The 27939-nt window shown below is 32.9% G+C and overlaps 1 protein-coding gene across 1 annotated transcript in view; it reads left to right on the forward strand.

Moving 5' to 3' along the window:
- The window catches only part of LOC114327176 (chitin synthase chs-2), a 366281-nt gene that overhangs the window by 214692 nt on the left and 123650 nt on the right, over positions 1-27939 (forward strand). Inside the window, exon 3 of the mRNA XM_028275710.2 lies at positions 15659-15755. Within this exon, the coding sequence (XP_028131511.1) occupies positions 15661-15755 (95 nt within the window). The 5' untranslated portion in view covers positions 15659-15660. The remainder of the gene's footprint in view (positions 1-15658; positions 15756-27939) is intronic.

Below are 27939 nucleotides of genomic sequence, written 5' to 3' on the forward strand. Positions count from 1 at the left end.
ATGACATTTTTAGTAAATTTGAATACTGAAGTATTGAACATTTTTAGAAAAGTGAATAACTCAATTATTGAACAATTTTTAACAAAGTCTGTAGTTACATGGATCTGGTTTTTAAAAATAAAATACATGTTGAGAAAAGACTTACAGGTCCAAGATAAATCAGTGGACAAGTTATCCCCCAAAAACAGAATTCAATTCTTTTTTAAAGGAATAGAGGATGTAAAGAAACTTAATGGTGAAGTTTTATCATATTATTGGATAAGTCACAAATTACATAGATAAGTGTACTATGTTAGTATTAAAAGATGGAAATTATGTTAAAAATGAATTTTTGAGAAATATTTTCTGCTTTTTAAAGAAGAATAAGTTGCCAAATGATTAATTACAAATATTGTTATATAATGATATTTAATAAAAAATTAAAAAATTTAAAGAATTTATTTTGATTGCATGTGGTCAGACTTCTTTCTCTAAAGTCTCCCACAAGAGTCTGAATAAAGATTTATAGTTGTAATTAAGATTGATTTGTGTATTTAAGCAAAAATCAGGATTAAGTTTCATTTTCTTTAGTTATCTTTAGATCTTCTAAAAGGTTCATTTCTCTATAGTTTTTGGTTGGTATGTTGTGTAAAATTGTTCTGTTTTTGGAAGGAGAAAAGGAATGGTTGCTAAATTTAATGCGATAACCAAAATTGGATTTTTCTGGATTGTTGAAGTGCTCCTTGATCCTCTGAGAAAGGGTCCTTATAGTTCTGCCCACATAAGTCATGTTACAATCCCCACAAGACAGTTTGTAAATACCACTTTTATTTAGTTTGTCGACTTTATCTTTTGTGTGGCTGAAGATGGATTTGATGTTATTTTTGGTTTTGAAAGAGATGTTTAGGTTACTGACTTTATTATAAAGTAATCTTGATACTTTTTCTGAAATTGGTCCTAAGTTGGATAAGGATCTATACCTAAATAGATGTAGTGTTGGGCTCGTTTTCTATGTTAAAAGCTTGGTTTAGTCTCTGTTTGAGTATTGACCTTCTAATAAACTTATCTCTACAGTAGAAGAGGGGAAGTCATTGTTGTTTGCTATTTGTTTAATAATTGAAATTTCGTTATTGCAAATGTCTTGGGACATGGGAATGTTAAGAAGTCTGTGAACATAACATTTAATAGCTGCCATCTTATGTTGACAAGGATGGTTAGATGATATGGGTATCATATGGTCAGTTTGAGTAGGTTTTCTAAATACTGAATATTCCAGAGTAGTAGAAGATAAAGAAGCGGAAGATGTATTCTTTTTGATGGTTAGGTCTAGAACATTGATCATGTTGTTGGTTTCTAACTTTAATGTGAACTTAATTGCTGGATGTAGGTTATTAATTATTAAAAGAATGTTGTTAGGTTCTGAAGAAGGACCTTTTATTTTAGCATTTATATAAAATATAGTTTGCTACAAAATATTATGCAAGGAAAAATATCAGGCAAACGTAGTCCAGGACGAAGAAAGACTTCATGGTCAAAGAACTTGCGAGACTGGTCTGGTATTAATAAAAGCATGCTATTTATCGTGGTAGTGAATAGAAATAAGATAGCCATGATGATGGTAACCTAAGTTCTGAAATAACTTAGGTTACCGTTGTCAAAACATGAAGAGGAAGAAAAAAAAGTTAAAAAAAATTGAAGACACTCGTGGGAGTGCCGACAGAAGTGAAAACTTCTTATAGTAAATAAATTACGAGCTCAATGCTTTTTCCCCATCCAAAAAGAAGTGCTATACCTATATTATATACGCTATGCGTATGCCCTATGATATTTATGTATACATACTCATAATTTATATACGTACAAAATTTATTTCAGCGAAGTGATGATGGTCTTAAATTCGATAATTTTTCCCCATCCAAGAAGTGCACAACGCCCCTAAAGAAATTTTCAATTCAAAAATTTATTACGTCGAAGCGATGACGTTCCCTAATTTAGTACTTTTTCCCTATCCAAAAAGTGCACAACGTCCCTCAAGAAGTTTTCACTTCAAATATTTATTTCGTCGAAGCGATGATGGTCGCAATGACGGTCTCTAATTTAATACTTTTTCCCATCCAAAAAGTGCACATTGTTCCTAATGAAATTTTCAATTCAAAAATTTATTTCGTCGAAGCGATGACGTTCGCTAATTTCATACTTTTTCCCCATCCAAAAAGTGCACAACGTCCCTCAACAAGTTTCCATTTCAAATATTTATTTCGTCGATGCGATGATGGTCGCGATGACGGTCGCTAATTTAATATTTTTCCCATCCAAAAAGTGCACAACGTCATAAAGAAATTTTTAATTCAAAAATTAATTTCGTCGAAGCGATGACGTTCCCTAATTTAATACTTTTTCTTCATCCAAAAAGTGCACAACGTCCCTCAAGAAGTTTTCACTTCAAATATTTACTTCGTCGAAGCGATGATGGTCGCGATGACGGTCGCTAATTTAATACTTTTTCCCATCCAAAATTGCACAATGTCCCTAAAGAAATTTTCAATTCAAAAATTTATTTCGTCGAAGCGATGACGGTCGCTAATTTAATACTTTTCCCCATCCAAAATGTGCACAACGTCCCTCAAGAAATTTTCACTTCAAATATTTATTTCGTCGAAGCAATGATGGTCGCTAATTTAATACTTTTTTTCATCCAAAAATTGCACAACGTTCCTAAAGAAATTTTCAATTTAAAAATTTGTTTCGTCGAAGCGATGACGGTCGCTAATTTAATACATTTTCCCATCCAAAAAGTGCACCACGTCCGTAAAGAAGTTTTCACTTCAAAAATTTGTTTCGTCGAAGCGATGACGGTAGCGATGACGGTCCCTAATTCAATACTTTTCCCCCATCCAAAAAGTGCACAACGTCCCTAAATAAATTTTCACTTCAAAAATTAATTTCGTCGAAGCGATGTGGGTCGCTAATTTAATAATTTTTCTCCATCCAGAAAGTGCACAACGTCCCTTAAGGAGTTTTCTCAAAAATTTATTTCGTCGAAGCGATGACGGTCGCTAATTAATTTAATAATTTTTCCCCATCCAAAAAGTGCACAACGACCCTCAAGAAGTTTTCACTTCAAAAATCAATTTCATCGAAGCGATGACGGTCGCTAATTTAATACTTTTTTCCATCCAAAAAGTGCACAACGTCCCTAAAGAAGTTTTCACTTCAAATATTTATTTCGTCGAAGTGATGACGGTCGCTAATTTAATACTTTTTTCCCATCTAAAAAGTGCACAACGTCCCTAAAGATATTTTCACTTCAAAAATTTATTTCTTCGAAGCGATAACGGTCGCCAATTAAATACATTTTATCATCCAAAAAGTGCACTACGTCCCTAAAGAAGTTTTCACTTCAATAAATATACGTACAAAATTTATTTTGTCGAAGAGATGACGGTCGCGAAATAAATCCTTTTACCCCATCCTAAAATAGGTTTCACATTTGTTTTAAATTGAAATATTTCTATACAATTTATATATACATACAAATAATATATACCATAAGCGATGACGGTCGCGAATTCAATGCTTTTTCCCCTATCCAAAAATCGCACAACGTCCCTAAAGAAGTTTTCACTTCAATAAAATAAATGAAATAAAAATTTGTATGAGATGTTATAAGATTTATAGTTTTAAGAAGGTATAAAACCTTTCTTAAATTTTGAAGCCGATTATTTTGTCTATATGTAGGAGCGTCGGCCTGGACAAATAATTAACAACTAAAACTGGTAGGATTATATACTTTATTTCAGTGGTTGTTCTTAAAATAATCTGTTTCTGTCGTCGCGGTCTTGCAGTGGGTACAACTTCCCACAAAGCGAGCAGCAACCTACCATTTTAAGAGACAGCAACGCACTTTTTAAAACTTACCCGATCCGTATCTTCTGTGTATGTGTGTATATCTTAAACGGTAAACCAACCAACTCAAAATCCACTCTACTATTCAACTCGGTCGTAAATGGCGAAAAGAGGCACGCATAGGCGCCACACCGCAACAATTGTTTATTAAATCCACAATGAAAAGAAATAATTTTCCCATAGTTGGCTGTACACCATCAATCACAAAAATTTTATTAGAAAAAAATCCTTTGTAAAAGGTATAAAAACTTTTATTAAAATTCCCTTTCAGGGCTACATCAAAACAGAACGTTTTCGATTTTCTTACAAAATCATCATCAGTGTTATATTAAACAGGTTGAATGCTAGCTGAGCCACCAAAGAAATACCAGGGCGAAAACCTTTTACATAAATGGTATGTAGTTACATTAAAAGTTGCCATAAAATTATCGTAACGTATCAGTAAGTATTATCGTAAGTATCAACTCAATTTACATCCCACGTGATGGGAAGGTCCATACCTTACCTAAGGATATAATTCTGTATTATTTACATCCATCCTATTGAGTTTTAAACAAATATGCACTTTTAATGTAACTACATACAATTTAAAGGGTTTTTACCCTGGTATTTCTTTGGTGGCTCAGTTAGCATTCAACCTGTTTAATATAACACTGATGATGATTTTGTAAGAAATTCGAAAACGTTCTGTTGTGATGAAGCCCTTAAAGGGATTTTAATAAAAGTTTTTATACCTTTTACAAAGGATTTTTTCCATTAAATTTTTTTTAATTATTTATTATTTCTTGGATTTACCTATATAGCTACACTTTTTAGTCCCTGATAATACCTAATTATCATCTACATAAGGTTTTAGGTACAGGCACATACTTACGAACCTCTTGTTAAATTTGGTTTTGCTTTTTAAGATTTTTCAATCCCCTATACTAATTTACTGCTATATGAGATAGATTATAACTACCTACTATCCTCGTGATTCTGTCTTCCGCACTTTACCTCAGATTCGCTCGTCTGTCTTCTTTTCTTACCGTCTGCGCCGTAGTTTTTGTCAACTGCGATGTGTGCGCATGTGTTATTGATTTCGATAAGGCATTTAATAGTGTACTACATGGGAAACTAATCGATATCTTAAAAATATCAGGGCTCGATGGTAAAGCTATAAGACTGATCTCAAACTTATATCTCCAATAAGGAGCAACGGTTCTATTTAAAAATGAGCTGTCCCAGATCTTCAGAGTCGGAAAAGGAGTTAGACAGGGTTGCATATTGTCATCAGCATTATTTAACAAATACTCTGAAAACCTAGACGAACCCTATTAGTGGTGGCACTAGGAAATAGGAGTAGAGATAGAACAATACTGATATGGAGGCATGGTGTGGATGAGGAGGCGGGGAAGATCGCTACAACAAATTGGCAACGGTTGGCGATGGACAGAAACGACTGGCGAAATAGACTGGCTGGGGAAGATTGACGCTCACCAAGGCTGTAGCACCACTGATGATGTTGAATACATCTTTAAAGACGCCTTTGATGAAGCAGAATAACGCACTGCAGTAAATGGCCAAGTTATAAACAATATTAAATATGCAGACGATATAGTATTGCTGGCAGAGAATGCGCAGGTCTTTAAAAGATGTCCCATATATAGGATGTAAAATTCTTCGAGTGATATATGACCCTTGCTAAGATAGCGTGACAAACGATTAGAGGCGCAGGAACAACATCGAGTAAAAGTCTCTTTTCGAAAAGAAAAATTTAGTGAGATATATAGACTAATAGCCCATAGACTAAGATAGTCAGGACTTGTGATACGCATAACGGCAATCACCGAAAAGATGCAGTCAGAGGATCTGGGGAAAATGGGATTAGGACAATGGGAAATAGTGGCACGGGATCACGAAGATATGTAACTCCATTGACGATGTTGATGTATCATTGCATATTATGATTGTATTAAATAATTTTGTTATCCAATTTATAGGTTCTTAAAATTAGAATACAGAATCGCTTATTACCTATCAATTACACAAACAAAGACTTACTACTTATATCCAATTGTACTTATTTCGCACTCTTAAATCGTTATTTTTTAACAATGCCCCTTTTGATATGATACCTCAGCCGACCATGTTTCTGAAACCTGTTGAAATATCTTGCATTTATATTTTATGCACTGCAAAAAACGTAATCGTGACTTTCGATTTGTAACGTCATCAGGAGTGATTATTAATAAGATTTTTGAAAGTATAAATCACCAGAACGGAGCAGCGGTTTGTAACGCACTTCAACTAAGATGGTTTCCGAGAAGAAACTTGTACCTACCAGCGTGTAGGCATTGTAACAGTATAAGAAAAAATCTATATTTTGCACCTGCAACTGACAACTACCTTTTGATAAGTAAAAATCTAGTTAAAGCAGATATTTTTGTATTACTATCAGCATCAGCAACAATTACTTCTTTTATAAAAAGTTTATTCAAATTATTGTTTTCTATGTTAAAAAACCAATAACAATGTCAATATTATAAATACTATCAAACTAAAATTAATCACCACTCCTTATTGTATTCTTGTCTTTTGGATACTATGGTATCCAAAAAGATACTTGTGGATAGAAAAAAGATGTACCAAATGTAAAAATAATCTATATAAAGGTTTACGGGATAGAATATATCTGAATATTTGTCGACGATAAGAATGCTCTATTCGTGGCTTATTTGAAAGTATTGTAGTCGTTTTTTAAGGAATGGGTTAACAACACATTGTTCAACCTTCCTTCTTTACTGATGCTTGTGAAGACCTACATGGTGGAAGGATGGTAAAAATACGGATAGAACAAACTGCATCATATGGCAGAAAATGGGAAGCACTTGACACAACTAAGGAAGGCCCATGTTATAGTGGTGGATGCTGCAAGCTATGTGGTGAAAATGATGGTGTTATGGATACGAAACATCAGTGGCAATAGAAAATACAAAAAGAAAGTTAAAAGTTTGTAAATAGAAAACTCTAAAGAAAATCTTTGGAATGATTAACGAAAATGGGATATAGATAACAAGATATAATAATGCTTTTTACCAACTGTTCAATCAACATTAATAAGGATTGGAAATGATAGATTGTAGAAAAAAATCGCGCAGCGATATCAAAGAGCGCTTGGATGCTCTATACCAGGGTCACCAAGTAGCTGACCGCGGTCCGCATCTGGATCATGGGCTAGTTTTGTGCGGACGGTCAATAAATTCAGAATATACCTAGTGTTTGGCAATTTTGAAGATATTTGGCCATGGAATTGTGTACTATGTTTGGCTCAACTTATGTGTGCGAAGCCGCTTTATCAAGAATGAACTTTATTAAAAATCGGTAGAGATCTCACTTAACAGATGAATATCTCAACTGCCTAATGAGACGCAGTTACACTAAACTCACTCCAAAGACAGGTTGTACATAAAAAAATGTCATTTTTCTCTCTGATAATTTAATTTTGTAAAGAGTTTCCTTATTGTTATACTTACTAATCATTAATTTTGAAATTAAGTATACTGTAATATAAAACTGTCATGTGCATTTTTTATATTCATTTTCTCTCTACTATATATGTTAAGTAGGAATACTTTTCAGATGTACATTTAATTAAAATAATTTTCAGATTTAATAAGTTTGCAACAAACACCTTGCATGTAAACTAATGTAGAAAATATAACATGTTAATTAGCATTTTGTACTATGATTATTTATTTTAAATTCCTCAATTTCCTTTCTGCAAAATTGAAGATGTCTAAAAACTTCATTAGCATTTAAAATTCCTAACTTTTAAAATATTCTCAGTACCTAACAATTTACAATATTGCTGTTTTCAACATATACTGATAATAACATCAAAACAATGAATTTATATTTTATTTGGAAAACTTACAGGAAAGTATACAGTAACCAAAAAACAATCAGATATTATTAGTTTTCCTTTCCATATTAGTCCATGTGTGCGGTCACTTTCGTATGAAAAATGTTTCTGACTCGATTTCTTTGCGGATTCCTGTTCAAAAATGTCCCCTTTAAACAAATCAGAATGGTGCCGGGTGAAACAATTTTTTAAGCAAATTCAAAATTACTTTTTTGTCTCGAAAAATGTGTTTTTAGGTTTCTTGGGTAATTGTAAACAAAAAAGGTCTCTTGTCATATTCTGAAAAGTTGATAGTTTTCGAGTTATAAGCGATTTAAAATCTTGAAAATGCAAAAATATGCATTTTTGCGATGCTTGAAAACTCTTAAGTTTTAATAAAGTGACAGATATTTTTTGTTTAAGATGACCCAAAAATGCTAAAAACATATTTTCGGGAGCAAGAAAGGTGATGTTTTGAATTTGTTAAAAAAATGTTAAACAATTTCTGCCCAAAAATTTCGCCCGGCACCCTTCTGATTTGTTTATAGGGGATATTTTTTAACAAGAATCCTCAAAGAAACCGAATCAGAACAGAAAAAACCAGACACAGGCAGCATCAATCCGGACCCCGGAAGTGTCATAGGTTTTCGAAACGGACACCCATGGAAACTAATTGGTGACCCCTGCTCTATACGGTGACACTTTTCCTTCAATGGCAACCATGAAAAATTAATTTAAGGAATTTTAACGTGGTCGCAGGTCGGTTTTTGATGAGCCATGCTTAGGTGCCTAAAAAATGGCTAGCGCGGAGAATAACGTGACAAAAATCCACGATCTCGTATTGGCAGACCGCCAACTGAAGGTGTCCAAGATGGTTGAAAGAGTAGGCATCCCAAAAGACCTTGTGGGTCATAACATGCATGATATCGGCATAAAAAGCTGTCGACGCGATTGGTGCCGTGTTTGCTCACTCAGATAACAAGATATACTGTGAGACCACTTCAGATCAGTGTTTGACGCTGTTTAAACGAAATCCGAAGGATTTTCTACATCGATGAAACATGAATTCACTGGTATACACCAGAAATCACGGATCAGTCGAAACAGCACTAAAGAAGGCGAAGACTATCTTTCGGCCAAAAGATGGTAACCACCGTTTTCTGGGATTCACCAGGTCTAATTTATATCGACTACCTCAAGACATCGGTCACATTGTTCTACGATGTCGACTTATTGGGCCGATTTGACGTCGAATTGTAAAAAAAGGCCTCTTTTATCGAAGAAAAAGTGCTCTTCCACTGTGAGAATACTCAGACTCACACCTTCGTTGATACCATGGCCAAGTTGGTCTAATTGGGCTACAAACTGCTGCCACCATATTTTCCAGATTTGGCCCAGTATGATTTCTTTTTATTTGCAAAGTTAAAAAGTCACTTGCCGAGCAAAAACTTTAAGTCGAATGAGGCCATCGCCTTAACGTAAGCCTAGGCCTACTTTGCAGACCTCAAGAAAATTTATTTTTCAGACGGGCCAAGGAAGTTGAAAATGAGACTATGTTGAGAAATATATCGCCACTTTTCCAAAATTTTTGTTTTGTGTTTGTAGGCTAAGTACTTATCAGACCGCCCTATTAACCCCAATTTGAGCTATAACTTAACTAAAAGAAAATAAAGAAAGGAAAGAACTACAGTGGAACCTCGATAACTCGGATTAATCGGGATCGCGGCCGATCCGGGTTAGCCGGAAAATATAATAAAAATTAATAAAATACGGTATACTTACAGATAAACTCCGTTAGAATTGAAATAACATGAAAGATATATAAAAATTCACAGTACCTACACATCTAAATTACTAAAAACACGCAAACACAAACCTAAGGCTACGGCTCCACGGGCGAGAAATTGACGCTAGCAGTAGCCGTAAAACGAACTTAAGGTTCCGCGAAACGGATAAGGAATAGCCGAACTGAACCGACTAAGCACAAGTCCTGTAGTCGGTTCAATTCGGCTATTCCTCTTCCGTTGCGCGGAACCTTAAGTTCGCTTTACGGCTACTGCTAGCGTCAATTTCTCGCCCGTGGAGCCGTAGCCTAAGCAAAGGGAAGCGAACAATACAATACTTTATTCATACAGTCACAATCGGAACGATGTTTTGTTATTACGTATTAAGAACAGTGAAAACTAAGACCCTTGATTAAAAAAGAATTTTTTAAATAGTCTTTCTTAAACAATGCTAACACAGTTTGAAATAAAAAATAAAGGCATACTACAGACAGGTGCCTGTTGTTTCTGCCGGCGTGTGCCATGAGTCATTTTTACTATCGTGTAGTTCAAATTACACAAATACACATTATCTCTCAAATATTATATTACATGCATACATTTTTATTGTTGAAAGGTTTATCTGATAATTAACTATTTTGATGGGAAATAAGCAACAATTAAATTGAAAAAATAATTTTATTAACATTTCGACGCCCAGATCGGGTGTCGTTGTCAAAATACAAAATATGTACTGAAAATCAAAATGTTTATCTGATGAAAATCGGCCCGGGTTAGCCGGACTTCCGGGTTATCGGGGGCCGACTTATCGGGGTTCCACTGTACCTGATCATTTTTGGTCTTTGGCTAAGACTTTCCATTTTTTTTAGTTTTCTGAGGGCTTGTCTACTTTTGGATACTTTTCTTATAGTTTATGTTTGCTTTAATACAACTATAAATTAGTTAAATTTTTCAAAGTTGGTGCTAGCTCTCCTACTTTTTAGCATTCGGGCTTCCCCATTCTACCAAGTTTTTTATTATTTTTTTTTCAGTTGTATGTGCTATAACTGCTTTTATAATCTTTGTTTTCATCTAACTATTATGTCACTTTATTCGTTAACATTGAATAGCGTTTCAAGGTATAAAATTTTCATACTATTATAACATTTCTTGAAAAATGAAATGTTCCCTTTATCAGTTTTTAAGCCTGAATTTGTAATTTTTTTTTTGACATAATTATTTTGTATCTGAGCATCTTTGTAACAGCATAATTGCTATACAAATATAATTCTTTTCTGACCTAACCCATGCTTTACTTTTCTACTTCAAATACTGAATAGCCTCGCATATGCCTTTTGCATGTTCGAAATTACTTCAAGTTTTTGTTGCAAGTCATAGTTAGACAAACGTCTAATTATTATCAACTTAGGAATTTCCTCAGACCAATTTACTAAAGTGCACTCATGTCATTATATTCTCCTCACTCGTCCTAAACACTCAAAACACTCATTATATTCCTCTCACTTATGATTGTTCTCAAAAATTAGTCTGCGGCCAGGCCTGTCAAATAAATTTTCAAGAATCGATTGAATATCGACCTTGGAAGATACTCAAAAAGGTCGATATATTATTGTTATTAGTTTTTGGCAAATCGGGCGAGGCAAGGCACTGACCCACAGCATTTAATCTGATTAAAAGTCTTTTTTGATTTATAGACTAGATTTGCCGTAAAATTGTTTTAAATGTTTTGGCAATATATAAAAAGATACGCAAAGAAATAGTAAAATAAGAACGAGCAGACATTAAAAGTTCAATATAATTAAAAACGTGAAATTACCGATAAATGTATCAATGCCAGTGTTGAGGATTATATTCACCTGGAGTGAAATCTTTAGACATATCTTTAGCGTGACCAATATCAATGGTAGGGGAGTCCAAGCGGGGATTTTTGCAGTTACTCGAGCGCGTCAGATTATCATATGGGGAGAAACCTGGTATAGTACCCTCGGAGATCCGTGGAAAAAATTTACACCCAAAATAACAAAATTCAGTTTGGCAACACTGTGCGAATGTTGATAGTAACATATCCTTTTTAAGATAAGCACAACTGTAATTTAGTCCAAACAAATTAATATATTTTTTGCCAACAAAAATGAGATTTTTCAATCAAACAATGTTTCAAATATGATGTGCAAAATAATTTTTAATTGGGTTCTGCTAATGGGCTTGCTTTTTTTGTCATTAAAGTAAAAAAAAACTAAATTTTACTCATTAAATCAATGTTGTCCGATTGTCGTCTTAATTATTTTAACTGTACTAATATCCGTTGAGTAATTATGAATGATTAATAGGTCGTTAAAACATTTTATCTGTAGCGGGTTCTGGAATATCTTAAAAATATCGAATTTCATTGATAAAATGCGCATATTCCACTGATCTTCGCTTCGACAATACCCTGTAGATGTGCATCTACCGTATATTGGCTCTTAACACAGGGAAGTTCGTTAAGGGGGGGCCGAAAAAATCTATCCTTAAAAATACCCGAAATTGTCAGATTAAGGTACAGTAAAACCTCGATATAACGGACTAATTGGGGGAACGGGGTGTCCGTTAAAGCCGAAAGTGCGTTATATAAAAATAGGTTTAAAATAAATCAGACTATTTAGAAATATGTCCACATTATGCTATAATAAAAAGTTTATTGAAATTCTTTGTAAAATATAGTGTTTGGGATCCACGGGGACATCGTTGTTATGCAATGTATCTTGGTATGGGCAGGGTTAAGTATGTATAATATTAACAGGACATTTTTAATTTTTTTACATTTGACCGGATTTTTGGTCCGTTATATCCGAAGTCCGTTAAATAGAGGTCCGTTATATCGAGGTTTTACTGTACATGCACAAGAGTGTATATTTCAAAAATCAGACGGTTTGAGCGGGGCGTAAGGAAATGGGTGTCACAAAGTTTCACAAGAACAAAGCGAATATTTGGAGAAATACATATCAGATCGAAAAACTAAAAAATACACCTTCAATATTTTTCAAAAATCTATCGAATGGTACTAAACATGACCCCCACGGTGAGGGGTGGGAGGTAAATTTAAAATTTTAAATACAAACCCCGCGATATTTCGCAAAATGAACATCAGATCGAAAACTGCAAAATACACTTTCAAAACGTTTTTGAAAAATCCAGGTGGAAAAAATTTCTTGTAGTTGGCTGTATACCATTACAAAAACATAAAATCCCTTATAAAAGGTATATTTGTTAAAATCCCTATACAGGGCTACATCAAAGACATAACTAGTTTTCAATCGGTTGACCGATCATCATTAGTGTATTCCTAAAATGTGTATAACCAGATATTTTTATCTGTATCCCTGTATAGGGATTTTAACAAATATACCTTTTATAAAGGATTTTATGTTTTTGAAAAATCTATCGAATGGTACCAAACACGACCCTCCACGGAGGTGGGGTGGGGGACCCCACAAAATCTTAAATGGGACCCCAAATTTTTATTGTAGATTTGGATTCTTTAGATGACGCTATATTCAGAAAAAACGATTGTTGGAAATGGAAAATTAAATTAAAAAATGGAAAGTCCCCACTAAAATGGAAAATTTTACTTAACTTTTTTTGGTTTTAGGACCTAATAATCATAACCCAATAGGTCTTATTTATAGGTCATAACCCAATAGGTCAAATTTAGCATACTTTGCTCCCCTACCATAAGAAAAAATATTTAAAATTTGGTTGACTGATAGGCGTAGTTAGTGGAAATTTTGTTCAAAAATAAATCAGAATAAAGTACTAGTATGGAATAGTTAAACCCAAACCCAGACATCCAAAGTGAAAGTTACCCTCCAACACCAAATTGTTCTATATGGTCCACATAATGTTCAGAAAAAAGTCACACCATTTTGAGCGTCGGGTTCGGGGGGGGGAGAGGGGGGAGAAATCTGCAAATTCGTAGTTTTTACGTTTTTCGTCAATATTTCTAAAACTAAGCGGTTTAGCATGAACAACCCTCTACACAAAATTGTTCTACATTAAATTTGAAATATAAAAGGCCCGATGCATAACCCTTCTAAAATGAACGGTTCCAAAGTTACGGAGGTAGTATAGTATAATTGGTCCAAAAAAAGGCCTAACCCAGACATCCAAAGTAAAAGTTTTCCTTCAACACCAAATTGTTCTATATGGTCCACATATTGTTCAGTAAAAAGTTACACCATTTTGAGAGTCCGGTGTTTGGGGGGGAGATGGGGAAGAACTCGGTAAATTAGTAGATTTTTTAATTTTTTCGTCAATAATTCTAAAACTATGCTTTAGCGTAAGGAATGTTCTATAGAAAAATGTTTTACATAAAATTTAAAACAAAAAAGGTTCCATACATTATTGTTATAAAATCAACGGTTCCAGAGTTACGGAGGATGAAAAGTGGAGGTTTTCGATACTTTTTATATTTACCGATTTCTCCCCCCTCTCCCCCCCCCAAACCCGACGCTCAAAATGGTGTGACTTTTTTCTGAACATTATGTGGACCATATAGAACAATTTGGTGTTGGAGGATAACTTTCACTTTGGATGTCTGGGTTTTGGTATAGTTATATCATAAATATTGCCCAAGAAATATAAAAAGTATCGAAAACCTCGACCTTTCACCTTCCGTAACTCTGGAACCGTTGATTTTTAACAATTATGTATAAACATTTTTTGTTTCAAATTTTATGTAGAACATTTCTTTATATGTATAACATTGTTTACGCTAAAGCATAGTTTTTACGCCAGTGATCTGGTGTATACACCGATACACCCATTTTTCTAACAGTCCTTTAATATTGTTATAAAAAACCATACCCTCTTGCTGAGAAAAAAGGACAAAAGATCTTTTATCTCTATTACGGTAGTACGTAATTTTGGTGTCTAAGTGAAGAACATTCTTTTCTTTTAGTCTGGAGGTAAGCAACTCGGAAGAATCCTTTGGAAGGTTCAAATTTCTGATAAGTTCGCTTAGCTCTTCCTGAGTAAAGCGCTCAGGACGTCTTGAGTCCCCTTCAAAATCACTGTCGTCTTCCTCAAATCTATTAGTCTGCAGTTCGTCAAATACCGTTTCGGCATTATCCTCTGGTAACATAGGTAGACTGGATATTGGAATGGGTATCTGCTCAAGTTGATGTGGAATTAGTCTTATTGCTGAATCCAGGTTAGGATATGTTCGTACGTCGATTGTTACGATTAATGCCCTTTATATTTACAAGACAGAAATAGCAATCGTCAAAATGATTTTTTGGTTTCCTCCATACCATTGAAAAACCAAATTTAAACATTTTTGTTGTCCTTTCGTCCACTGTCGTAAGATTTCAATACAAGTTTTGCATACTACATGTGGAGCTCAGGATTTATCTTGATCTCATAAATGAACACCAAAATAGGCCCTTGTGTTCATTTGCCCATTTGTTTTAGAATTTGTTAAGTTTGTTTATAAATATATTGCAATTATATATGGTGGAATATACAGAAATGTAAGAATATTTAAGTATTTGATAAGTATGTTATATCTCGAAAACTAGAGCTGATACAAAGAAAAGGTTTATATTTTTGGAATCAGCACAGATGCAGTAACTAAAATCAGTTGTTTTTTTTTCGGCAGCAAGACAAAAAATTTTTTTTGTTGGGCTGTGTTATGCATAGGGCCTTTTTTATTTAAAATTTAATGTAGAACAATTTTGTATAGAGGGTTGTTCATGCTAAACCGCATAGTTTTAGAAATATTGGCGAAAAACTTAAAAAAACTACGAATTTACCGATTTCTCCCCACTCTCCCCCCAAACCCGACGCTCAAAATGGTGTGACTTTTTTCTGAACATGGTGTGGACCATATAGAACAATTTGGTGTTGAAGGATAACTTTCACTTTGGATGTCTGGGTTATGCCATCTTTTGGATCAACCATACTATACTATACCCCTTTAATCAATAAATTTGCATCGAACGTTCCTTCATTGACGTGAGAAAAAACATAAATTGACTTTAGACATTTAAGTTGCACTATAAATAATTACATTTTATTTGTTTGTCAGTTTTATTTCTATTCGTAATACTATATTTTTTTATTGCAGAAATGACTTCAAATGGAATCCGAAATGACGCTTATAGTGACGACAATCTATCAGATGACGAAAGCGCTCCTTTGACAGAAAATATTTATAGCGGAAGGTAAGGACAAAATTATAATAAAATGGCATTTTCTTTAATAAAACTTGGACAAAACATTAGAAAACATAATATCTATATAATATAATATAATATAATATATATCAATATAATCTAATAACATCTAATGTATCAAAAACATTTTCGGTCGCATTCAGGAACTTATCAAAAACTCCAGGGAACCGCCTTCGGGGGCATTCTTTAACAATGTGACGGACAGTCTGTCGTGGCGTACCACAGCCACACTCAGAAGTAAGGGCTTTTCCCCGTATATGTAAGCTGTCAGCACATCTACTTCTGCTTGTTCTTATTCAGTTCAGCGTTGTCCATGTATTGCTGTGCAGTTCAAATCCTGGATTTGGTGTACTTCCTATGGTGAGTCGCTCTTTCATTGTTTTCTCCAGGTATTGATGAGGCTAAAATGTTCCTGATGTAAGAGGGTAATCTGTAACAATGGACGATACCTGGATTGCAGCCAATTAATTTCGATATTAAGCTTTTCATGGTGGATAAGTAGCTAATCGTTAACCTGGATTTTTCTATACTCTCTGAGAAGAGAATGACTTCTTCATAGTTTCGGCGATGGGATGTGACTCAGAATAAGAAGCCAATAGTTCGGTGTTGACCTCATTGTACCTGAGATCACTCGCATTGTTTGGTTTAATTGGGTGTCAACAATATTGGTGTGTTTGCTATTGAGCAATTCCGGGGAAGCATATTCAGCTACCGATTATATAAGTCCAAAAACGGATGATCTGAGTGCGGAGATTGAGGATACCGCATGTGGTGCCACATAGCTTTTGAATTATCTTATTTCACGTTTTTAGTTTGCTGCCGTTATTTGTAGATGTTCCTTAAAACTTAAAATTCTTTCAAGAGTTACTCCAAGATATTTTAGTGATATAAGTTATGAGTCAGTAGTCTGTTTTTAAAGTGAATGGAGAGTTTTTTGTTGGCTTGGGCATTATATATATGGAAACAGCACAATTCGGTTTTCGTTACATTAAGCCGTAGCACCCATTTGCGGAAGTATTCTCCCTTAATGAAAAGGTGATTAATTAGTATTGTTTCTGTAACATCCATCATATTATTATACCTTGTTGCAATGGCTTAGTCGTCTAAGAAGAAAAAAACTTGCTAATATTGGCCTAAATCATACCAAAAGTAGTATTGGCTTCTAAAATGGTTACTTATCTTCTTAAAACCGCACTATACCTACTACAAAAATTTCAATACGCTATATTCTATATAGTTCGCAAACAGGTTGAACACAAATATGTTCAAATTTATTTACTGTACCGTATTTATTTCCTTTTATTGGATCTGTAAATATTGTAGACATTTTGAAGTGAATACTTCTTATCGCTCGGTATGATGTTTTTGCACAGGCCCGAAATCCTATTTAGCGTCATTCGAAAAATCAAGACGCGTGAGGTAATATCTTTGCGATATACCTACTGTAATATAATACATAAATATACCTACATACAAATATAGTTATTAAAATAATTGTATATAAATTTTTTTTTTTTAATTCTTGAGAATGACTGGATCGATTTTCCTAATTTTGATTTTAAAATATTTTACACGGAGAGCTAGAGCCGAAAAATCATCGTCATAAGTGATATGGAGTTTTTCCTGTGAAATGTGTCCATTGCATATTGACAATTGTGACCCCTTTCAGGCTGCCACCTCAGTGGATACAGGAAGTTAGTGCAGTCATTAAAGGTGTTCATCTCCTATTTTGTTAAACCTCCATCGATTTGCATTAAAATTGGTAACTAGTTAGAGCATACCTCAAGAAACAAAACTGATTTGGTGCCAACTTGCACTTTTACCCTGGGGGTGGATACCACCCCTTCTCGGGGGTGAAAACTATTTTATTAAAAATAACCCCACAAATCGATAGAGGGGCAAATTTTAAGTAAAATTTATTATATCATGTTATTAAAATAAATCAATACTTTTTGAGTTGTTATAGATCAAAGATTTGAATTTTTGGTGATTTTTCATAAATAATTCAAAAACTGTAAGTTTTAGCAAAATAGTTATGATTACCAAAATTGAAGATAATGAAAAGTTGAATAGATTCTTTACGTGAAACACCTTTTAGAATTAATTAAAAGTGAGTTATAGTTGATTGAATATATATTTTTTTCAGCTAGTACTCAAATCTAAGTACGAGTATTCAAGCTTAAATAACGTTTTTCTACGACCGTTTAATAATATGCTCATTATTCGCTGTTTTTGAATAGATAATAACACCCATTACTTTACCCGTGAGTAATAGTTCATTACTCACGACCCGTGAGTAATGGTTTATTACTCACGGGCTGAAGTTACTCACGGGTCATTACTCACGGATTGAAGTTAGATTCAAGTGGTGCATGGTACTTTTAATATACCTATTAGCAAATAAAATTACTTAAACTTGTTTATTTAATAAAATAGTCATTGTAATTTATATCAACAATTAAATTCGAAAAATGTTTAAAGGATTTTTAACCGTAACAATGGGTTAGTATATTTTTTACGTTTAAATTTCAACATTTGACATTTTAAGTTTGACGTTATTCAAAGGTAAATATAAACAATCGCTATTAATTCCGTAAAAGGGCTTACGGATATGAAATTTATATCAATGAATTCTGTTTTACTTACTGTTGATTGTACAATAAATTTTTATTGAGAGCACACGTTCCTTTTCGTCTAATTGCCTTAAAATATGTCTTATTTTTAAAAGCCACCTCCATTCCATGACACTAATGTCAACTGTCTGTTTCGTTTCATTGTTTAGTAAGCTCAAAGAGGGCAATTCTAACAGTGTAGCCATAGTTATATAAAATATGTTTTCTTGTGAAAAATAAAATCTTTCGATTTTGAATAATGTTAGCAGTTGATAATTATTATATTTTCTACTAACCCAAATAAAAAAAGGTCGTAGAAAAAGTATAGTATTCTACTTGCATGTAATGGCTATTACTCACTCTGATGAATTACGACACTCGCCTACGGCTCGTGTCGCTAACTTCATCATCGTGAGTAATAGCCATCATTACATGCTCGTTGAATAATATACTAGAAAACGATGCATTTTATAAAATATACATAATTGCTAAACACTTGTCAAAGTACTCAAGAATACCTATCAAGTGAGCTCCAGATGAAGTTGAACATCAAAGCTAAGCAAGTGATGATGACAATAAGAGAACCCTTTCGAATTTTTTAGGAAAAAGTGAAAATTAAAACATATGCTATTTATATATTTATTTTGAAATTAGTAAACAGAATAATTTTCAAAGGAATTTCGGGAATGAAGTTAGGATTATAATTTAATATTTTAATTTTAATTTTAATTTTTAATAATATTTAATTTTCTTTTGCAGTTTTCAATGTTTTTTCACTAATTAATTTCACAGCAGTATCTGTATCAATTGTACAATTTATTTTAAACACGCAAGTGTATTCTATTGTCATGTTGAAAACAGTTATAAATTCTGGAGTATATTATATAACATTCAATACAAACGCCGACTCCGAAATGACAGTATGAAGTATCTATACAATATACCCTATTCCACGAACATACACCTGTTTTGGATTACTTCGACAACGAATATGTTACTGTGCAAAATAAGAAGAACGAAAGTAAATTGCAAATTACATTGTTTGTATTGGAATAATTATTAGCGCCATTTACTTTCGTACTTCTTATGTTGCACAGTAAAATATTCGTTGTCGAAGTAATCCAAAACAGGCGTATGTTCGTGGAATGGCCCATAGCGTCTATTTAAGAGCACGACATGCGTGAAATTACGGATGATAATAAATAAGAACATATTAATCAATTGTATGTTAGTAAAATATTATTTTTATATTATTTCGATATTTAATTGAATTTTTTCTTTCAATATAAACAAATATGTCCAGAAACTGGGGGTGTCCAATAATAGGTAAATTTTTGCTAAATTTTACATAAATGTCTTAAAACAATTTTAAAAAACTTATATAAATAATATAATAATATTATAATAATAAGCTCCAAATTTTTGGAGGCTAAACTTTGAAAAATGTTTGTAGCATAATGTTTAATGGTATCAACTTCTCCGGGAGCTCATTTGATACATAGTTCTGAGTACTTTGACAAGTGTTTAGTAAATATATTTTATAAAATGTATCGTTTTTCCCGTTATTTAAGCTTGAATACTTAGACTTGAGTACTGGCCGAAAAAAATATACATTCACTCACTTTTAATTAATTCTCAAAGTTTTTTCGAATAAGAAATCTATTTTATTTTTTATTATCTTCAATTTTGATAATTATAACTTTTTTGATAAATCTTATAGGTTTTGAGTTATTTATAAAAAAACCGCTTTACACCATGAAGTTTTTTTCACGAAAAATTCAAATCTTTGATCTTTAATAACTCAAAAACTATTGATTTATTTTAATAACATGATATAACAAATTTTGCTTAAAATCTGTCCCTCTGTCGATTTGTGGGGTTATTTTTAATAAAATAGTTTTCATCCCCGAGTAGGGGTGGTATTCGCCCCCAGGGCAAAAGTGCAAGTTGGCACCAAATCAGTTTTGTTTCTGGAGGTATGCTTAACTAGTCACTAATTTTCATGCAAATCGACGGAGGTTTAACAAAATAGGAGGTGAAAACCTTTAATGATTGCACTAACTTTTCCCTTTCATCCCTTATTGCTACATCCTGTATCCACTGAGACGTCAGCCTATAATAAGTCATAATTATCAATATACAATAGACACATTTCACATGCCAAACTCCATATTACTTATGACGACGATTCTTCGGCTCTAGCTCTTAGACTATTCGTATAAAATAAAATAAATTAAGTAAAATTAAATAAAATCGAATCGGATCTTATTTAATCGTTCGAATGGGATCCAAAGAAGTATTCACTTCTGTCGGCACTCCCCGAGCGCCACGCTCTTTTTTATTCCAAATGATTTATTTGACTATGAGCAATATCCTCAACTTTCAACATTATTTATATTATCATTTACAGTATTTAATTAATTAATTGAAAAAGTTTTGATAATTTATTATACATTATGCACGAACAACTTTTTCCTTAAATAATTAAAAAACTAAAGTGCAAAGGCGAGACATTAAAATCATAAGAATGGAATTTCTGAAAAGGTCAAGAAAGAATCACCACGTATAGAAAAATTAAGTATTGACACCGCATAGGCTAAGATTTATACACAAGTCAATTTCGATTTTGCATAGAACTATTTAGATTCTGTCACAACAGAATCGTGTATGAATTTTAAAATTACGGTTCAATGAAATTGTTTTTGACACAAGTAAATTTAAAATATATCGGCTTCAAAGCAAAGTTGTATATACACTGCCCCGCAAAATAAAGGGGATAATAAGTTTATTTTAAGTAAAATTAAACAATAATAAACCAGTAAATAACAGACCATAAAATAAATAAAAAATAAGTTCCAAAAAATTGATTAATTTAAAACAAATAAAAATGTAAGAAAAGGTTTTTATTCCGGAGTAGGATATTTTTCAAATCGAAAAAATAAAATAATTTAAATATGGATATTAAAATCGAGTATTTCCTCCGCGAGCTGGATTACCAAGTCCCGTCCTCTCTGGCATAAAGTGGATCAAAGAAGCCATCTTCTTTTGAGGTAATTGTTTCCACTCCTTTACCAGCGCCTGTTATAACGCTGCGACTGTTTTAAAATCGCCATAACTTTGCCTAACTACTCTTCCCAAGTTACCCCACAAATTCTCTAGAGGAATATCTTAACTGCTAAGAGGACAGGCTAGTAACTGAATACCGACATCTATAAAGTACTGCATTGTTACCCTAGTTATGTGCAGTCGAAATCAACCTGCATAAGGAAAAAATTTTCACCTACAAAATGCGTATAAATTTTCCTCGTTTATGCATACGGTATCAGTGACCAACTAGCCCAAAAAATCCGGGACATGGCCCGAATTACGAAGTCGTGTCCCGGCGTCCCGGACAAGGCTTCCGGGCCATCCGAATTTCCAACGTTTTGGTAAAATTCTATTTTGAAATTTCGAATACGTTATTTTTCTAAGAATTCACATCAAATTCACATCAAATTCCTCGTTTCTGCGTACGGTATCAGGTAAAATGAACCATGAATTTCTTCACCATGAACATCTGTCAATCTCCAAGTCAAAGCTCTCGCAGCAACTGTCCGTTCTCTAAGCAAGTAAGAACTAGTTTCTAGAAATCTTTGTAAAAGATCGGATATTGTACTTCGCGAAACTCCCAAGCATTTAAGATATTCCGAATGGAACGCACATCATTATGTGGATCAACAGCTTGCGCTACTTGATATGGCCTCATTGTAAATAGTTATTTGTTAATAAAACTTTTCTTAAAAAAAAACAGCTAACAAAACGCCAAACAGGTACTACAAACAGACTACCAAAATACAAAGGCAACTTTAATAATAAGTATATGGAATTGTATATCTAACAAAGAAAGTGAGTCTTCAAACATTAAAAATTCGAATATTAAAAACATTGAACCTACTAAATAATAAGTATATGAAATTGTATATCTAACAAAGAAAGTGAGTCTTCAAGTTCGATTAAACATTAAAAATTCGAACACTAAAAACATTGAACCTACTAAATGAACAGGATGTTATGATGGCATTTTTGCTTTAAAATTTCGGTTTTTAAGTCCAAAAAGCGCTAACCAAAACGGATGTGTTAAATTGTACATCAGATGAGAGAAAAGAAGCTATTTCGCTTAACAAGAAGATTTTAAACTACAATATTATTATTTTGTTTGTTTTTGACTGCTAAATTCTACAAACTATCAATTAAGCCTCTAAAGCACTTTCAGTCGAAATTCACCTATCTTTAAAATAGCTTTAAAAATTATTTTCGTTCACAAATTAAATTTCTAAACATCTGAAATTTGCAACATAGCGAGAATGATTTTTTTGTGAATTTTTGATATTACTTTTATATTTTCAAAATGTGCAGTTTGGTCACTACAAGATGTCCTCATTTGAGGATATCGTGAGCCAATGAAGTAAAAATATTAGATATTATTTTAAATACTGACAAAAAGCAAAACTTAAGTATTTTATTCAATAATTAATGTATGGTATCTTACAAAACAATTTTTTTCTTTTCTTATACAGAGATGAAAATTGCATTTTATATACATTGTTGTATACGCCCGTCATAAGTAACTAGAAACTTATATTTCAACAAATTAAATATTTTGTTCAAAAGCTGTTAGATGTCAGCACAAGTTCTCATTGGACGGAATAGGATGTCCATAATCGCGGACAATGTAATCCGGTCAACTTAGACATCAAAATGCTTGGCAAATAACAAAAATTGCCGGAGAGCCAAATTTTGGTGGTGAGCTAGGGTATACCATTACAAATAAAGTTTAAAAAGTCCCCATCGATCCTATGTGTGCGTCAAAAGTTATTCGGGGTCAAAGGTCAAAATTTGAGATTTTTTGGATTTTTTTCGAAAACGGTAGGTTTTATCAAAAAAAAACCTTAAACCAAAGTTGTAGATCTTAAAATTCTCTACAAAAATAGTCCTTACTATTTTTTTCCTAAGAGTTGCCATTCCTGAGATATCGCGATTCAAAGAGTCACATTATACATGATATGCACACGTTTCCACACCATTTGTGAGGTAGTGTACTCGGCGCGTTTTTTTACCGTGGTTTCCCCTGTAGGCTTACTCCACTAACTGTTTTGACAATTTTAGGATAACTTAAGGAAACAATACCGGTCAAGTTCTAGATATTACCTTATTATTGATATTGATTATTGATATTGCTATTGATTATTAGGTTAACTATTGTTTTGATTTCTTTAGATATTTTAATCAGATTCATATTCTTGAAAGTCTACTTCAACAGTCAAGTCTTCTTCGATTTCATCTTCTTCCTCTTCCTCTTGCTGGATGTTCAAAAATTGTTCAAATGTGACTGGGTCACATCGCTGTGAGCGAATTCCTTCCGTAATTATTGTTTGCGGTGTAGAATCAAGTTCTGTAAAAACTTTACAGCAGTCAGTCAAATCTTTTTTTTTCGAATAATTTAAGTACTGACGTTTTGCCCCTTCTGTACATTGCGGACGTAGTGTCGCAGCCGTTTATCGCATGTAAAAATAAAATGTACTTTTGGCATTTGGGATAAGCCGATAAACTATTCGAAGAATATATCTCTGTTCGCTGTTGAGCCTTCCAGGTTTCAGAAAATAAATAACTTTATCTACTGGAGTCCTTGCAGTAATCAGTTCCAACAAATCAACACCTTCACCAACTACAATTGTTGTGTTTGTTGCCTTAAATTTTTCAATTGCTGTCTCAATTATAAGGAGATCTGCGCCATTTTTAGCTTTTTTCACTTCAATATTCGCAGCTGTTAATTTGTCAGTTAACATTTCAGCTTTCTTTCAGCTTTCTTCTTGCGGTTTATGGAGCTCCAAAAAAAATTATTTGTCTTGATAAATACCGATACTTAACTTTTGTAAAAAATACGCGAAACAATAAACAAGTACAACTATCATGTCTTCCTCCAACATCAGCATCTGCTTTTCAACATTTGTATCGAGTATATTATCAAGTTCAAACATGGCTAGGCAATGAACTGAATCCAGAAGACTGGGGTTGGAGATTAATAGATAATACTCTGGAACCGAGTAAAACCTTACTCCCACCTGCTCCAGAAAAACTCCTTAACACTATTTTTTGCAATTGCAAAAAAGGTTGTAGTGCCAAATGTGGATGTAAAAAAGTCGGGTTGCTGTGTTCTCCAGTGTGTACCAACTGCCAAGGTCAGTCTTGCTCAAATGTCCAGTTTAGTACAACAGAGGAAGACTCCTGTGATTTTAATGAAGAGACCAATGACTCAGTCACATTTGAACAATTTTTGAACATCCAGCAAGAGGAAGAGGAAGAAGATGAAATCGAAGAAGACTTGACTGTTGAAGTAGACTTTCAAGAATATGAATCTGATTAAAATATCTAAAGAAATCAAAACAATAGTTAACCTAATAATCAATAGCAATATCAATAATCAACATCAATAATAAGGTAGCATCTAGAACTTGACCGGTATTGTTTTTTTAAATTATCCTAAAATTGTCAAAACAATTAGTGGAGTAGGCCTACAGGGGAAACCACGGTAAAAAAACGCGCCGAGTACACTACCTCACAGGTGGTGTGGAAACGTATGCATATCATGTATAATGTGACTCTTTGAATCGCGATATCTCAGGAATGGCAACTCTTAGGAAAAAATAGTAAGGACTATTTTCGTAGAGAATTTTAAGATCTACAACTTTGGTTTAAGGTTTTTTTTTGATAAAACTTACCGTTTTCGAAAAAAATCCAAAAAATCTCAAATTTTGACCTTTGACCCCGAATAACTTTTGACGCACACATGGGATCGATGGGGCTTTTTAAACTTTATTTGTTATGGTATACCCTAGCTCTCCACCAAAATTTGGCTCTCCGGCAATTTTTGTTATTTGAAATGTCTATATAGACCGGGTTAAATGTGTTACAAGGGTAAAAACACATGGAGCTACATACAAGAAATTATAGAATAGGTTGTCCTGACTTAAGGACACGGTGAACGAAGGGGCTTTACTCCTTTTCAGGAATTATTGTCCATTTCCCTCAGATTTTACTAAACTTTGACACAATTTTTTTTTTTTTTGTTATTTTAGTAGTTACCTAGGCAACGTCCCATACTTTCGTGATTAATTCTTGACATTCTATTTATTTTTAATTTTTATGGCAAAATTGTTAAAAATTACTGAAATGTATCGTGCTAAAGTCGGCTATTTTTGTCCCTTATACAATAAATATATTCTTTTTTTATTCAACTCAAAATAATCTTAATTGGAGCATGCGTTTCCCTGTATTATAAGCATTAATAATATTGTACAATTGTAATTACTTAAATATTGATTTGATTTAGCTTTAATTTATTCATTGTCCAAGATTTATAACGGTTGGCAAAACAAAGGCTAATGCATTTACGATTTTAACAGTTTAACGATTTAAAAACAAAACAAAGTATGTTTTGCTTAAATACTACACTGTACAAATATTTATTTACTCAGGTATTTATGACTGTTACGTAACACTGAGATCTTGATATTTGAATTGCATCACGAATCTATCAGCTAAACCGGTACCGTTCTTAATACCAAGTAGGTATAGGTACATTGCAGTATGTAGACAAGATCTCCATATTGTGTATTTACCTAATAAAACATTCATTGCAAATAATAAAAACATTTTCAGATACCTAATGGGAGAATTAGGTTCAATAATGTTAATCAAATCAAAACACGATTGAAAGTTAACAGTGGAAAACAATATGAAAAAAAAATCTGTTGACTTTGATTTTTGAGCTGTTTTATAGGTATTTAGGCAAGCTGGTTTCAAAACTGTTATTAGTTTTCTCTACCACATCAAGTTTTTTTGTACAACTAAATTGTACAAAAATATGCATGGTTGATGCAGATTATTGAATAAAGAAAAAGTATGAAGATACATGCCCAAAAAAGAAAAAAAAAGAAGTCATAACTGAAATAGAAATTGTTAAAAGTCACATGTTTTTCAAATAAATTGATGTAGGTACAGTTTTATATAAAACTGATACTTTCAATTTATTGCTATTTTTCTTGACATCCTCTTCTTTATGATATAAATAAAAATAGAACAATGCTTATTAGTGGATGACGACGAACGTAACAGCTTTCCTCACAGTGCAATTTTTATCTTCAATTTTGGTCAATTAGCCACATATCGCGAGGCCAAGCATGCGTAAATATCGGATCTAACCACAATTTCTTTTTATAAGCATGCGATTAACACACTTGCTTGTTTTTATTGTTAACTGTGTTACTGTGTTATATAAACAGTGTGGATAACTGTAAAATCTAATATAAAAATTAACTGTACCAGATTAATTGCGATTGAAGAAAATTACCCATCGTCACGTTATTGTTTGTTTAGAATACTTAAGTAAGGATAATATGGTAAAGTTTTGCCATAGGGAAAATGTGTGCTAACTGAATATAATTATAGATTTTATGACTGTTTCATTTATTGTTATTTTTACACATTCAGTATCAAAATATTTTTTTAAATAATTGATAGTTTAATCCTGTAAGTTAATTGAATAGTACGTTCTTTAACGGTAAAATATTGCAAAAGCTCTAAATTTTAAAGAACCGCTTGGATTGACATGAAATTTGGCATACACATAGCTAACAAGTCAAAGAAAAAAGTGATATTGTGCCGATGTGTGCTTTTGCCTTGGGGGTGGGTTTCACCCCTTCTCGGGGGTGAAAAATATATGTACAAAGTAAGTCCAGAAATGGATAAATTGACTAATTTTAAGTAACTTTTGTTCTATAGAGCTTTTTCATTAAGTCAATACTTTTCGAGTTATTTGCGAGTGAATATGTTCATTTTTCAACAAAATAACCACGTTTTTAGACGGTTTTTCGCAAATAACTCAAAAAGTAAGTATTTTGTAAAAAAAAACATTCTTCGCAAAATATAGCCTGTAAAAAACTGAAAAAACGGTGTATATATTAGGTCCCTATACCTAGTAGAAGCAGAGTTATAGCTAATTAAAAATAGGTTCATATTCGTCAAATTCCAAATGGAATACTTTAACGTGAAATAATCAAAAATTAAGCACATTTCGGGAAAAATTCATTAAAACTTATTTAAAGTGTTTAAAAAAAGCTTCATTTTTGTTTTATACAAAAAATTTCTAGCATCAAAAGTAAATAAGTTACGCTCAAAATAAAGTTGGTCCCTTTTTTTTTGGTAAAAAAATCGGGAAAATCACCCCCTAATTAGTATCTCAAATGAACTTAATGGTTACGACTTCACAAGTGTCTTGACTGGTGTATGTATTGTTTATATGATCTGTAAGTTTCATCGGTTCAAAGTCCTTATTTTTGAAAGGGCTGTAGTTAAAAGGGGTTGAACGAGTCACTGATCACGAATGTATGCAAATTTTGAAACACCAAATCTCAATCAATTTTTGTCTAACAGAAAGACAAAAAAATACATGATATTCAGAAAAGCAATGCAGACTTTTTTTGTTTTTCGAGATTTTTGGTATCTCTAACAATTTTTAAGTT

Source organism: Diabrotica virgifera, chromosome 5, assembly GCF_917563875.1.
Source record: "Diabrotica virgifera virgifera chromosome 5, PGI_DIABVI_V3a".
Lineage (NCBI taxonomy): Eukaryota > Metazoa > Arthropoda > Insecta > Coleoptera > Chrysomelidae > Diabrotica > Diabrotica virgifera.